Source organism: Oncorhynchus nerka, linkage group LG22, assembly GCF_034236695.1.
Source record: "Oncorhynchus nerka isolate Pitt River linkage group LG22, Oner_Uvic_2.0, whole genome shotgun sequence".
Taxonomy (NCBI): domain Eukaryota; kingdom Metazoa; phylum Chordata; class Actinopteri; order Salmoniformes; family Salmonidae; genus Oncorhynchus; species Oncorhynchus nerka.
This window is the reverse complement of record NC_088417.1, coordinates 84,946,751-84,963,284: the sequence shown is the minus strand read 5'-3', so window position 1 is coordinate 84,963,284 and position 16,534 is coordinate 84,946,751. Positions and strand designations below refer to the sequence as shown.

The window sequence follows — 16,534 nt, the reverse complement described above, 5'->3', positions numbered from 1 at the left end:
GTTTCCGAGCCGGTCACGGGTGCACCTCAGCCACGCTCAAGGTACTAAACGATATCATAACCGCCATCGATAAAAGACAGTACTGTGCAGCCGTCTTCATCGACCTTGCCAAGGCTTTCGACTCTGTCAATCACCATATTCTTATCGGCAGACTCAGTAGCCTCGGTTTTTCGGATGACTGCCTTGCCTGGTTCACCAACTACTTTGCAGACAGAGTTCAGTGTGTCAAATCGTAGGGCATGCTGTCCGGTCCTCTGGCAGTCTCTATGGGGGTGCCACAGGGTTCAATCCTCAGGCCGACTCTTTTCTCTGTATATATCAATGATGTTGCTCTCGCTGCGGGCGATTCCCTGATCCACCTCTACGCAGACGACACCATTCTATATACATCCGGCCCGTCCTTGGACACTGTGCTATCTAACCTCCAAACGAGCTTCAATGCCATACAACACTCCTTCCGTGGCCTCCAACTGCTCTTAAACGCTAGTAAAACCAAATGCATGCTTTTCAACCGTTCGCTGCCTGCACCCGCACGCCTGACCAGCATCACCACCCTGGATGGTTCCGACCTTGAATATGTGGACATCTATAAGTACCTAGGTGTCTGGCTAGACTGTAAACTCTCCTTCCAGACTCATATCAAACATCTCCAATCGAAAATCAAATCTAGAGTCGGCTTTCTATTCCGCAACAAAGCCTCCTTCACTCACGCCGCCAAACTTACCCTAGTAAAACTGACTATCCTACCGATCCTCGACTTCGGCGATGTCATCTACAAAATTGCCTCCAACACTCTACTCAGCAAACTGGATGCAGTTTATCACAGTGCCATCCGTTTTGTCACTATAGCACCTTATACCACCCACCACTGCGACCTGTATGCTCTAGTCGGCTGGCCCTCGCTACATTTTCGTCGCCAGACCCACTGGCTCCAGGTCATCTACAAGTCCATGCTAGGTAAAGCTCCGCCTTATCTCAGTTCACTGGTCACGATGGCAACACCCATCCGTAGCACGCGCTCCAGCAGGTGTATCTCACTGATCATCCCTAAAGCCAACACCTCAATTGGCCGCCTTTCGTTCCAGTTCTCTGCTGCCTGTGACTGGAACGAATTGCAAAAATCGCTGAAGTTGGAGACTTTTATCTCCCTCACCAACTTCAAACATCTGCTATCTGAGCAGCTAACCGATCGCTGCAGCTGTACATAGTCTATCGGTAAATAGCCCACCCTTTTATACCTACCTCATCCCCATACTGTTTTTATTTATTTACTTTTCTGCTCTTTTGCACACCAATATCTCTACCTGTACATGACCATCTGATCATTTATCACTCCAGTGTTAATCTGCAAAATTGTAATTATTCGCCTACCTCCTCATGCCTTTTGCACACAATGTATATAGACTCCCCTTTTTTCTACTGTGTTATTGACTTGTTAATTGTTTACTCCATGTGTAACTCTGTGTTGTCTGTTCACACTACTATGCTTTATCTTGGCCAGGTCGCAGTTGCAAATGAGAACTTGTTCTCAACTAGCCTACCTGGTTAAATAAAGGTGAAAAAAAAATGGAAAAAAAAGGATCTACTGTATGAACCACTGTATGAGTGAAATGAAGGATGTACTGTATGAACTACTGTATGAGTGAAATGAAGGATCTACTGTATGAACTACTGTATGAGTGAAATGAAGGATGTACTGTATGAACTACTGTATGAGTGAAATGAAGGATCTACTGTATCAATTACTGTATGAGTGAAATGAAGGATCTACTGTATCAATTAATTTATGAGTGAAATGAAGGATCTACTGTATCAATTACTGTATGAGTGAAATGAAGGATGTACTGTATGAACTACTGTATGAGTGAAATGAAGGATCTACTGTATGAACTACTGTATGAGTGAAATGAAGGATGTACTGTATGAACTACTGTATGAGTGAAATGAAGGATGTACTGTATGAACAACTGTATGAGTGAAATGAAGGATCTACTGTATCAATTACTGTATGAGTGAAATGAAGGATCTACTGTATCAATTACTGTATGAGTGAAATGAAGGATCTACTGTATCAATTACTGTATGAGTGAAATGAAGGATCTACTGTATCAATTACTGTATGAGTGAAATTAAGGATCTACTGTATGAACCACTGTATGAGTGAAATGAAGGATCTACTGTATCAATTACCGTTTGAGTGAAATGAAGGATCTACTGTATCAATTACTGTATGAGTGAAATGAAGGATCTACTGTATCAATTACTGTATGAGTGAAATGAAGGATCTACTGTATCAATTACTGTATGACTGAAATGAAGGATCTACTGTATCAATTACCGTTTGAGTGAAATGAAGGATCTACTGTATCAATTACTGTATGAGTGAAATGAAGGATCTACTGTATCAATTACTGTATGAGTGAAATGAAGGATCTACTGTATCAATTACTGTATGAGTGAAATGAAGGATCTACTGTATCAATTACTGTATGAGTGAAATTAAGGATCTACTGTATGAACCACTGTATGAGTGAAATGAAGGATCTACTGTATCAATTACCGTTTGAGTGAAATTAAGGATCTACTGTATGAACCACTGTATGAGTGAAATGAAGGATGTACTGTATGAACTACTGTATGAGTGAAATGAAGGATCTACTGTATCAATTACTGTATGAGTGAAATTAAGGATCTACTGTATGAACCACTGTATGAGTGAAATTAAGGATCTACTGTATCAATTACCGTTTGAGTGAAATTAAGGATCTACTGTATGAACTACTGTATGAGTGAAATGAAGGATGTACTGTATGAACTACTGTATGAGTGAAATGAAGGATCTACTGTATCAATTACCGTTTGAGTGAAATTAAGGATCTACTGTATGAACTACTGTATGAGTGAAATGAAGGATCTACTGTATGAACTACTGTATGAGTGAAATGAAGGATGTACTGTATGAACCACTGTATGAGTGAAATGAAGGATGTACTGTATGAACTAATGTATGAGTGAAATAAATGATATACTGTATGAACTACTGTATGAATGAAATGAAGGACCTAACGTACGAACTACTGTATGAGTGAAATGAAGAATCTACTGTATGAGTGAAATGAAGAATCTACTGTATGAGTGAAATGAAGGATCTACTGTATGAACTACTGTATGAGTGAAATGAAGAATCTACTGTATGAGTGAAATGAAGAATCTACTGTATGAGTGAAATGAAGGATCTACTGTATGAACTACTGTATGAGTGAAATGAAGAATCTACTGTATGAGTGAAATGAAGGATCTACTGTATGAGTGAAATGAAGGATCTACTGTATGAACTACTGTATGAGTGAAATGAAGGATCTACTGTATGAGTGAAATGAAGGATCTACTGTATGAGTGAAATGAAGGATCTACTGTATGAACTACTGTATGAGTGAAATGAAGAATCTACTGTATGAGTGAAATGAAGGATCTACTGTATGAGTGAAATTAAGGATCTACTGTATGAACTACTGTATGAACTACTGTATGAGTGAAATGAAGGATCTACTGTATCAATTACTGTATGAGTGAAATGAAGGATGTACTGTATGAACCACTGTATGAGTGAAATGAAGGATGTACTGCATGAACTACTGTATGAGTGAAATTAAGGATCTACTGTATCAATTACTGTATGAGTGAAATTAAGAATCAACTGTATGAAACATGTACTGTATGAACCACTGTATGAGTGAAATGAAGGATGTACTGCATGAACTACTGTATGAGTGAAATTAAGGATCTACTGTATCAATTACTGTATGAGTGAAATTAAGAATCAACTGTATGAAACATGTACTGTATGAACCACTGTATGAGTGAAATTAAGGATCTACTGTATCAATTACTGTATGAGTGTAATTAAGAATCAACTGTATGAAACATGTACTGTATGAACCACTGTATGAGTGAAATTAAGGATCTACTGTATCAATTACTGTATGAGTGAAATTAAGAATCAACTGTATGAAACATGTACTGTATGAACCACTGTATGAGTGAAATTAAGGATCTACTGTATCAATTACTGTATGAGTGTAATTAAGAATCAACTGTATGAAACATGTACTGTATGAACCACTGTATGAGTGAAATTAAGGATCTACTGTATCAATTACTGTATGAGTGAAATTAAGAATCAACTGTATGAAACATGTACTGTATGAACCACTGTATGAGTGAAATTAAGGATCTACTGTATCAATTACTGTATGAGTGAAATGAAGAATCAACTGTATGAAACATGTACTGTATGAACTACTGTAGGACTGAAATAAAGGAATGAAAGAAAAAAGAGTGTTACTCTTATTGGTCCAGAGCAAGCTGTGTGATCTTCAAACTGTAGTCAGGACAGAGAGATGTGATGGACAGACGATCAGAGGAGTGATACTGAACCCTGTGAGGAGAGGGGAGGAGGATAGCACAGGAAAGGATGGGAGAGTAAGTGGAGGAGAGGAGCAGAGTAGAGGAGGGGGAGGAGTGGAGGATGGGGGAGTAGTGGAGGACAGGAGAGGAGGAGGGGAGGGGAGTGGAGGAGGACAGGGGTGGAGGGAGAGAAATGAGAGTGAAAGAGACAGAGATGGTGATGGTCAGCATGCATGTCTAATATATGAGGATTGGGGGGGGAAGAGAGAAAATGGATAAAGGAGTGATGGATGAATGAGAAGATACATATTGTGTATGTGTGTGTGGGTTCATACAGTATATCTTTCTACCTGACCGGTATAGAGGTAAAGGGTTTCTTGTATATGTCAGCCAGTTTGTCCATGACCACAGCAGCAGTAGTAAAGATCCTGTATGTGTGGAGGAAGGTGTTGAGGAAGTCGATGGACAGGAAGCGCAGGTCAGTCAGTCTTTCCAGCAGCCGCTCCACGCTGGCGTAGCGGATCTGGGGGACCTTGCAGGAGTTGAGCGTCTTGCTGAAGCAGATGTCCACATCATCTTTGTGTAGACGTGCGTCCGATCTGGTGGGAAACGTATGAATAAGATCAACATGATCTCCCAGAGAGGACGAAGGGAATTGGATAACCTGGGGATTATAAACCCTCACTGGTGTAGAAAAGGGGAAAAAATGATTTAAACTTTATTTGAGCTCTTACTTGATCATGTGCGGCACAGTGACTTTAGAGTTTTCCTCAAACACACTGGTCATCAGGCCATTACAGCGGATATTATCTATACACTATCAACAGAGAGAAAGAAATAGTTACAGAATGAAAGACAGAGGGAGAAAAGAGTGGTGAGACACATGTCCCTGTCCCTGGTTCTGAACCTCTTTCAAAATTAGTGGTTAGAGGCTTGCAGAAGCAGTTGGAGTATGAGTTGATTTGGGACTGGGCACCTCATCCCCAGGTGTGTTTACCTGACTGATGTCACTGGTCCAGCCAGCTTTCTCCTGGCGGGAGAGAGCCAATAGGATGACAGAGAAGGCGGGGCCATCAGGGGGTTCCACCATGATCTTAAACTCCAGGTGGTTGAAGCCCTGACTTCCTGCATTGTCTACATAGGGGAGAGAGGGGGAGAGCAAGAGAGAGAGTGAGAGAACAAGAGAGAGAGAGAGAGAGCGAGAGAGAGAGAGAGAGAGAGAGAGAGAGAGAGAGAGACAAGATTAATAGACTTCTTGTTGATTGGGTGATTGATTTGTTTGATTGATTAAGAAAGACACTTACAGTCCTCATCATTGGCGTCCAGCTCCTCTACAAGTGTACATTCTATCAGGGTCAACATCCCACCCTGCTGTTAGGATCAAAGGACAGAGGTTAGAGGTCATACATCATGTATAGAGGGAAGGCCAGTTGAGTTCAAATCTGCTTGACATACAAATGTTTCCTACTACCTTGTGTGCAGGTGTTTGACCATGCGAAAGTACATGCATGTGTGTCTGTGTTTGATTCTCACCTTGATCAGGTGCAGCTTGCCCCCGGAGGTGCGTATGCAGACAAGGAAGTGTTTTGTAAACAGGAAACACTGTCGCTCTCCTTCCTTCTTGAGTGACAGAGAGCCCAGACGGACCTTACTGAGCATGCCCCGTTCATTGCTGGATGGGAGCTGGATCAGTGAGCCTGATGGGTAGATGGAGAGGGGGGATGGTGTGTGTGTATATTTGGTGGGAGGTGGGGAAACAAAAAACATAGGTTACACATACTGTACTACTGATGACAGTTACCGGCAACCATCTTATAATGCTGTGTATTCTGCCTGGTGTGTGTGTGGGTGATAATACGCGTATGTACTCACCCTGTCTGACAAAGGTCTGGCTGGTATCCAGTAATATGTCACAACCTTCTACGATCATTCTCTCAATGGCCAGATTCTTACGAATGTTCTCTGTATCGCTCACCTCATCATGCATCATCCTGACAACAAAACCACAGTTAGCTACATTATCAATACAACTACTGTTACCTACATTATGAACACAACCACCGTTAGCTACATTATCAACACAGTGACAGTTAGCTACATTATCGACACAGCCGACGTTAGATACATTATCTACACAACCACTGTTAGCTTAAGCTATATTATCTAAGCAACCACTGTTAGCGACAGCTACATTTTCTACACAAGCACGCTTGGCAAAATTATCAACACAACCACTTTTAGCTACATCCACACAGCCACTGTTAGCTACATTATCTACACAACCACTGTTAGCTAAATTATATACACAACCACTGTTAGCTACACCTACATTTTTTACGCAAGAACTATTAGCTCCATTAACTACACAACAGCCCTTAGCTAAATTATCAACATTATCTACACAGCCACTGTTATTAACTACAGCTAAATTATCTACACAACCACTGTTAGCTACATCTACCTTATCTATGCAACCACTGTTAGCTACAGCTACATTTTTTACACAACCACTGTTAGCTACATTATCCACACAACCACTGTTAGCAACATTATCTACACAATCACTGTTAACTACAGCTGCAATATCTACACAACCACTGTTAACTACAACTACATTATCAACAAAACTACTGTTAGCTACATTATCAACACAACTACTGTTAGCTAAAGCTACAGTATCCACACAGCTACTGTTAACTACATGATCTACACAACCACTGTTAGCTACAGCTACATTATCTACACAACCACCCTTAGCTACACTATCGACACAACCACTGTTAGCTACATTATCAACATGACTACCATTAGCTACAGCTACATTATCCACACAGCCACTGTTAGCTACATAACCCACACACCATAATTAGCTACATAATCTACACATACACCGTTAGCTACATTGTCAACACAAACCATGTTAACTACATTATCACCACAATCACTGTTAGCTACATATACAACATACACACTGTTATCTACAGCTACAGTTGAAGTCATAAGTTTACATACACCTTAGCCAAATACATTTAAACTCAGTTTTTCACAATGCCTGATATTTAATCCCAGTAAAAAGTCCCTGTCTTAGGTCAGTTAGGATCACCACTTTATTTTAAAAACGTGACATGTCAGAATAACAGTAGGGAGTGATTTATTTCAGCTTTCATTTCATCACATTCCCAGTGGGTCAGAAGTTTACATACACTCAATTAGTATTTGGTAGCATTGCCTTTAAATTGTTTCAGTTGGGTCAAACATTTCGGGTAGCCTTCCACAAGCTTCCCACAATAAGTTGGGTGAATTTTGTCTCATTCCTCCTGACAGAGCTGGTGTAACTGAGTCAGGTTTATTGGCCTCCTTGCTCGCACACACTTTTTCAGTTCTGCCCACAAATTTTCTATAGGATTGAGGTCAGGGCTTTGTGATGGCCACTCCAATACCTTGACTTTGTTGTCCTTAAGCTATTTTGCCACAACTTTGGAAGTATGCTTGGGGTCATTGTTCATTTGGAAGACCCATTTGCAACCGAGTTTTAATACTGATGTATTGAGATGTTACTTCAATTATATCCACATCATTTTCCTCCCTCATGATGTCATCTGTTTTGTGAAGTGCACCAGTCCCTCCTGCAGCAAAGCACCCCCATGCGTCACGGTTGGGATGGTGTTCTTCGGCTTGCAAGCCTACCCCTTTTTCCTCCAAACATAACGATGGTCATTATGGCCAAACAGTTCTATTTTTGTTTCATCAGACCAGACGACATTTGCACACCGTAGGCTGTCTTTTCTATGGCAGTTTTGGAGCAGTGGCTTCTTCCTTGCTGAGCGGCCTTTCAAGTTATGTCGATATAGGACTTGTTTTACTGTGGATATAGATACTTTTGTACCTGTTTCCTCCAGCATCTTCACAAGGTCCTTTGCTGTTGTTCTGGGATTGATTTGTACTTTTCGCACCAAAGTACGCTCATCTCTAGGAGACAGAACGCGTCTCCTTCCTGAGCGGTATGACGACTGCGTGGTCCCATGGTGTTTATACTTGCATACTATTGTTTGTACAGATGAACGTGGTACCTTCAGGCATTTAAAAAAAAAGGAGAGCCGCACACTTAAAGAGCGTTTAAGTGTTTGGAATTTGCTCCCAAGGATGAACCAGACTTGGGAGGTCTCCAATTTCTTTTCTGAGGTCTTGGCTGATTTCTCTGGATTTTCCCATGATGTCAAGCAAAGAGGCACTGAGTTTGAAGGTCAGCCTTGAAATACATCCACAGGTACACCTCCAATTGACTCAAATTATGTAAATTATCAGATGCTTCTAAAGCCATGACATTATTTTCTGGAATTTTCCAAGTTGTTTAAAGGCAGAGTCAACTTAGCGTATGTAAACTTCTGACGTACTGGAATTGTGAAACAGTGAATTATAAGTTAAGTATTCTGTCTGCAAACAATTGTTGGTAAAATGACTTGTGTCATGCACAAAGTAGATGTCCTAACCGACTTGGCAAAACTATAGTTTGTTAACAAGACATTTGTGGAGTGGTTGAAAAACTAGTTTGAATGACTCCAACCTAAGTGTATGTAAACTTCCTACTTCAACTGTACATTAACAGATACATTATCCACACTCACTTTGACAGCTCCTCTAGTTTGGACTTGGCGAACTCCAGGCTCTTGCGCTCCACGTGCTCATGAGGTGTGTGTGCCAGCAACTCATGGAGAGTGATGATGTAACGAGGAATCTAAAACACATCGGAAAGCTGTCTGACTGTCTGTCAGTCAGGCGACATATAGCTCTACATGTGAGGAGAGAGGAGGTCTGGGTCATATGGTAGATGTGGAAGTTGAGAGGTTAAAGGTCGGAGGTTAATGAGGTCTGGATGTGTGTGTGTGTTTTACCTGGAACATGGGGTATGTGAGGAAGGTCTCCAGCATGCGTTCCTCACAGGCAGTATTAGTCTCATACTGCTTCAGCAGCTTGTCAAAGTCTCTGTTCTGTTTACAGTTGGCCAGGACCTGCAGGCTGTACTGGTGGTTCCTCACAAACTCTTGGTAGATATTCAGCATGGGCAGTAGAATGTCAAACAGGTCCGCTAGAGAGAGAGCAAGAGAGACATTACTACACATTATACACACGTAATAAATTACACTGAACAAAAATATTAAAACATATAAATGCAACTGAGTTACAGTTCATATAAGGAAATGTATTAGGCCCTAATCTATAGATTTATCATGACTGGGAATACAGATCTGCACCTGTTTGTCATAAATAACATTTTTTAAAGGTAGGGGCGTGGATCATAAAAACAGTCAGTATCTGGTGTAACCACCATTTTCCTCATGCAGCATGACACATCTCCTTCGCATAGAGTTGATCAGGCTGATTGTGGCCTGTGGAATGTTGTCCCACTCATCAATGGCTGTGCGAAATTGCTGCATATTGGTTGGAACTGGAACATGCTGATGCACATGCACACTGCTGATGCACACGTCAATCCAGAGTATCCCAAACATGCTCAATCGGTGTCTGGTGAGTATGCAGGCCAGCTTCCAGGAATTGTGTACAGATCCCTGCAACATGGGGCCGTGCATTATGATGCTGAAACATGAGGTGATGGCGGTGGATGAATGGCACAACAATGGGCTTCAGGATCTTGTCATGGTATCTCTGTGCGTTCAAATTGCCATCAGTAAAATGCAATTGTGTATGTAGCTTATGCTTGCCTGCCCATACCATAACCCCACCGCCACCATGGTGCACTCTGTTCACAATGTTGACATAAGCAAACCGCTTGCCCACACGACGTCATACACGCTCTCTGCCATCTACGACACCGAACTGCAGCCAGGTCAAGACCCTGGTGAGGAGATTCACTATTTTAAATATGCTATTGGACCAAAAACAGATCTGGCGAATTAATCTATATGGGCCAAATAATGATGATCCACGCTTCTTCAAAAATATATATATTATAATCTATTGAGCTCACAAGCAACAAATTAATCTATTATTATTGTGGGAGATTATAATATGGTTTTAAGTACCTCAATGGATCGTAAAGGATTCCCACTACAAACATTCACCCTCAAGCACTTAAGGACATCACAAATATCATGGCTACATTATAACTAGTGGATATATGAAGGCTACCTTGTAGTTTACCAATAATATGGGAGGATGGTGAAGTAGACATACTTGGTATTCATATCTCAAAAAAATATAAATTAACTTACCACAATCAATTTCAATAGGAAGTTTGCAAAAATAGATAAGATTCTGCAACCATGGAGAGGTCAATACTTGTCTATTTATGGAAAACCCACATTGATAAACTCTTTGGTCCTATCACAGTTTACTTACTAATGGCTCGGCCTACTCCAGACGACTCGTTTTTTAAATAAATAAAACAATATTTCCTTTTATTTGGAATGCTAAGTCAGACAAAATTAAATGTGCCTATTTATATAATAAATATGAATTTTGGTGGGCTAAAATGATTAAATATTAAAGCTTTAAACCTCTCACTAAAATATTAACTCATACATTGGTTAAACTTAAACCCCAAATGGTTCTCCAGTAGATTATAAAGAAAGGCCCATGCTTTCTTCAAAATGTGCCTTTTTGCCTTTATACAGATTACAATTTCTAATTTCCGACTAATTGAAAATGACATTTTGCTTAAAGTATCGCCCTTTCTTCAACAAGCCATACAAAGCTGGTTACAATTTCAGTTTTATCCTCCAGAAAAGATAGAACAAATATTACAACAAATGTTATGGTTAAACTCAAATTTACTGATGAATAAAAAAACATTCTTTACGGAAAAAATGGTTTAAAATGTTATTGTATTTATGAATGATATTATTAATAGAAACTGTGGAGTTATGTCACATATGCAGCTATCGAAAATATGAGAATGTATGTTCAATCCAAACTTACAACCAACTGATTGCAGCATTACCACATGGAGGAGGCAAGTGGAAAAGGGAGAAGGTAGAGACTGTTTTGTCTGCCATATATTAAAGATACAAATTGGCTGAAAGGAATTTAGATAAATAGATGAATATACCAGCTTCATTTGAGGACAAAAATGTTGACAGCTGCACCATACAGGTTTGCAAAATAAATGAGAAGAGATTTTTGATGTACCGATTCCATGACACATGGTTTATGAACTGGTACAAAAAACAACATTTGATTCAACACTTGAGTTTTTCAATGTAAATTACATTACAAAATAATTGCCACCAATAGAATGCTATATACAGTTGAGGTCGGAAGTTTACATACACTCAGGTTGGAGTCATTAAAACTCATTTTTCAAGTCGGTTAGGACATCTACTTACTAAGTCATTTTTCCAACAATTGTTAACAGACAGATTATTTAACTTATAATTCACTGTATCACAATTCCAATGGGTCAGAAGTTTACATACACTAAATTGACTGAGCCTTTAAACAGCTCTGAAAATTCCAGGAAATTATGTCATGGCTTTAGAAGCTTCTGATAGGCTAATTGACATAATTTGAGTCAATTGGAGGTGTACCTGGGGATGTATTTCAAGGCCAACCTTCAAACTCAGTGCCTCTTTGCTTGACATCATGGGAAAATCCAAAGAAAACAGCCAAGACCTCAGAAAAAAAATTGTAGACCTCCACAAGTCTGGTTCATCATTGGGAGCAATTTCCAAATGCCTGAAGGTACCACATTCATCTGTACAAAGAATAGTATGGAAGTATATACACCATAGGACCACACAGCCGTCATACCGCTCAGGAAGGAGACGCGTTCTGTCTCCTAGAGATGAACATACTTTGGTGTGAAAAGTACCAATCAATCCCAGAACAACAGCAAAGGACCTTGTGAAGATGCTGGAGGAAACAGGTACAAAAGTATCTATATCCACAGTAAAACAAGTCCTATATCGACATAACCTGAAAGGCCGCTCAGCAAGGAAGAAGCCATTACTCCAAAACCACCATTAAAAAAACAGATTACGGTTTGCAACTGCACATGGGGACAAAGATCATACTTTTTGGAGAAATGTCCTCTGGTCTGATGAAAAAAAATAGAACTGTTTGGCCATAATGACCATCGTTATGTTTGGAGGAAAAAGGGGGATGCTTGCAAGCTGAAGAACACCATCCCAACCGTGAAGCACGGGGTTGGCAGCATCATGTTGTGAGGGTGCTTTGCTGCAGGAGGGACTGGTGCACTTCACAAAATAGATGGCATCATGAGGATGGAAAATGATGTGGATATATTGAAGCAACATCTCAATACATCAGTATTAAAACTCGGTTGCAAATGGGTCTTCCAAATGGACAATGACCCCAAGCATACTTCCAAAGTTGTGGCCTGGTGTGTTTACGGACATATTCAATCAATCCCTATGCCAGTCTGCTGTTCCCACATGCTTCAAGAGGGCCACCATTGTTCCTTTTCCCAAGAAAGCTAAGGTAACTGAGCTAAATGACTATCGCCCTGTAGCGCTCACTTCCGTCATTATGAAGTGCTTTGAGAGACTAGTTAAGGATCATATCACCTCCACCCTACCTGACACCCTAGACCCACTCCAATTTGCTTACCGCCCCAATAGGTCCATAGACGACGCAATCGCAATCACACTGCACATTGCCCTAACCCATCTGGACAACAGGAATACCTATGTAAGAATGCTGTTCATCGACTACAGCTCAGCATTTAACAACATAGTACCCTCCAAACTCGTCATTAAGCTCGAGACCCTGGGTCTCGACCCCGCCCTGTGCAACTTGGTCCTGGACTTTCTGACGGGACACCCCCAGGTGGTGAGGGTAGGAAACAACATCTCCACCCCGCTGATCCTCAACACTGGGACCCCACAAGGGTGCGTTCTCAGCCCTCTCCTCTACTCCCTGTTCACCCATGGCTGAGTGGCCAAGCACGCCACTAACTCAATCATCAAGTTTGCAGACGACACTACAGTGGTAGGCTCGGAGTGTGGTGTCAGGAAAATAACCTCACACTCAATGTCAACAAAATAAAGGAGATGATCGTGGACTTCAGGAAACCGCAGAGGGAGCACCCCCCTATCCACATCGATGGGACAGTAGTGGAGAAGGTGGAAAGTAGTGGCCTCTCTCATCTTTTTAAGTGGAAGAACATGCACAATTGGTGGCTGACTAAATACTTTTTTGCCCCACTGTATTTATATGTACATATTCTTATTAATTCCTTTACACTTGTGTAAAAGGTAGTTGTTATGAAATTGTTTGATTACTTATTAGATATTACTGCATGGTAGGAACTAGAAGGACAAACTTTTCGCTACACTCGCATTAACATCTGCTAACCATGTGTATGTGACCAATAACATTTGATTTGATTTGTGCACACATTTTTGTGTGTATCGAAAATACATAGGATCTTTTATTTCAGCTCATGAAACATGGGACCTTTACTTGCTGCATTCATATTTTTTGTTCATAGCTAGATTCATGCACAGATCCTAGAAATACAATACATTGATAGAACAGGTCGCAAGACGATTCCATATTGATATTCAAAGAGTTCAGCATTAAATAACCCACTGTTTAAGCACTCTACTCACCCAGCACCAGAGTGGGCCAGTTGGCTATCCGAGCCTTCAGCCCCTGGTGGAAGATCTCATGGAGGAACATGATAGTCTCACTGAGGACAGAGAGAAGAAGAAGAGATGTAGTTGAGATCTCAGGCCTACCAGGTGAAGAAGATGCTTCTGACATCGTAGTCTGCGTGTGTGTGCGTGCTTTCATATGCATGTGTGTTACCTGTTGAGGAAGATGCTGCTGACGTCATCGTGGCTGATGGGAGGTTTCTTGGAGCTGGCGGCCATACGTAGTGGTCTGAGGAAGAAGTTGACCAGGACAGAGAGCTGGCATACGTACTCTGTCTCTGCCTCCACCATGTTAAATACGATGTGGTTCCTCTTCCTCATGTTCTCAGCTTGTGGAGAACAGATGTAGTCCTGAACAATGATCTTCCACCTCCTCCGACACAGCCAGCCTCGCATGAAACTCTGGACCTGGAGGGGAGACAGGACACACCGGTCAGAATACACACATAAATATAGGTCAGAATACCTATCAAAACCTTGAGGGAAAAGTAATCAAATACCGTAGAGACAATTGCTGATACCTTTTTGATCTTTTTAATGTCTGGATCCTCCTCCTCTTCATTAGTCTGGCAAGGCAGCATCCTTTCCTTTTCCTTATTCAACAGTACGATCTCAAAGAACACAGTCAACAGTCAGATCCATGTGAGTGTGTGTGTATGTTTGTGTGGGTATGTGTGTGTGTATGTGTGTGTGCGTATGTGTGTGTGTGTGTCTATTAGAGGTCGAACGATTATGATTTTTCAATGCCGGTACCGATTATTGGAGGACCAAAAAAAGCCGATACTGATTAATCGGACGATTTTTATTTATTGATTTGTAATAATGACAATTACCACAATACTGAATGAACACTTATTTTAACTTAATATAATACATCAATAAAAATCAATTTAGCCTCAAATAAATAATTAAACATGTTCAATTTGGTTTAAATAATGCAAAAACAAAGTGTTGGAGAAGTAAAGGTGCAATATGTGCCATGTAAAAAAGCTAACGTTTGAGTTCCTTGCTCAGAACATGAGAACATATGAAAGTTGGTGGTTCCTTTTAACATGAGACTTCAATATTCCAAGGTAAGAGGTTTTAGGTTGTAGTTAATATAGTATTTATAGAACTATTTTATCTATACCATTTGAATTTTATATACCTTTGACTATTGGATGTTCTTATAGGCACTATAGTATTGCCAGTGTAACAGTATAGCTTCCATCCCTCTCCTCGCCCCTACCTGGGCTCGAACCAGGAACACATCGACAACAGCCACACTTTAAGCAGCGTTACCCATCGCTCCACAAAGGTCGCGGCCCTTGCAGCTCAAGGGGAATAACTACTCCAAGTCTCAGAGCGAGTGACGTTTGAATCGCTATTAGTGCGCAACCCGCTAACTAGCTAGCCGTTTCACATCGGTTACACCAGACATTAGGCTGATAGGCTTGAAGTCATAAACAGCGCTGTGCTTGCGAAGAGCTGGCTGTGTGTTTCAGGTCGTTGTCTGCTGGAAGACCCAGCCACGACCCATCTTCAATGCTCTTACTGAGGGAAGGAGGTTGTTGGCCAAGATCTCGCGATACATGGCCCCATCCATCCTCCCCTCAATATTGTGCAGTCGTCCTGTCCCCTTTGCAGAAAAGCATCCCCAAAGAATGATGTTTCCACCTCCATGCTTCACGGTTGGGATGGTGTTCTTGGGGTTGTACTCATCCTTCTTCTTCCTCCAAACATGGCAAGTGGAGTTTAGACCAAAAAGCTCTATTTTTGTCTCATCAGACCAGATGACCTTCTCCCATTCCTCCTCTGGATCATCCAGATGGTCATGGGCAAACTTCAGACGGGCCTGGACATGCACTGGCTTGAGCAGGGGGACCTTGCGTGCGCTGCAGGATTTTAATCCATGACGGCGTAGTGTGTTACTAATGTTTTTCTTTGAGACTGTGGTCCCAGCTCTCTTCAGGTAATTGACCAGGTCCTACTGTGTAGTTCTGGTCTGATCCCTCACCTTCCTCATGATCATTGATGCCCCACGAGGTGAGATCTTGCATGGAGCCCCAGACCGAGGGTGATTGACCGTCATCTTGAACTTCTTCCATTTTCTAATAATTGCGCCAACAGTTGTTGCCTTCTCTCCAAGCTGCTTGCCTATTGTCCTGTAGCCCATCCCAGCCTTGTGCAGGTCTACAATTTTACCCCTGATGTCCTTACACAGCTCCCTGGTCTTGGCCATTGTGGAGAGGTTGGAGTCTGTTTGATTGAGTGTGTGGACAGGTGTCTTTTATACAGGTAACGAGTTCAAACAGGTGCAGTTAATACAGGTAATGAGTGGAGAACAGGAGGGCTTCTTAAAGAAAAACGAATAGGTCTGTGAGAGCCGGAATTCTTACCGGTTGATAGGTGATCAAATAATTATGTCATGCAATAAAATGCAAATTAATTACTTAAAAATCATACAATGTGATTTTCTGGATTTTTGTTTTAGATTCCGTCTCTCACAGTTG

General features: G+C 41.2%; 1 protein-coding gene across 2 annotated transcripts in view; it reads right to left on the bottom strand.

The window, feature by feature from the left end:
* The window catches only part of LOC115121362 (ras-specific guanine nucleotide-releasing factor 2-like), a 61,434-nt gene that overhangs the window by 34,809 nt on the left and 10,091 nt on the right, over positions 1-16,534 (bottom strand). For both annotated transcript variants that reach the window (XM_065007501.1, XM_065007502.1), the window contains exons 4-14: positions 14,564-14,653; positions 14,197-14,450; positions 13,998-14,077; positions 9,300-9,493; positions 9,033-9,142; positions 6,280-6,398; positions 5,941-6,104; positions 5,712-5,778; positions 5,405-5,541; positions 5,142-5,224; positions 4,758-5,006 (exon numbers count right to left, since the gene is read on the bottom strand). In XM_065007501.1, the coding sequence (XP_064863573.1) occupies positions 4,758-5,006; positions 5,142-5,224; positions 5,405-5,541; positions 5,712-5,778; positions 5,941-6,104; positions 6,280-6,398; positions 9,033-9,142; positions 9,300-9,493; positions 13,998-14,077; positions 14,197-14,450; positions 14,564-14,653 (1,547 nt within the window). The remainder of the gene's footprint in view (positions 1-4,757; positions 5,007-5,141; positions 5,225-5,404; positions 5,542-5,711; positions 5,779-5,940; positions 6,105-6,279; positions 6,399-9,032; positions 9,143-9,299; positions 9,494-13,997; positions 14,078-14,196; positions 14,451-14,563; positions 14,654-16,534) is intronic.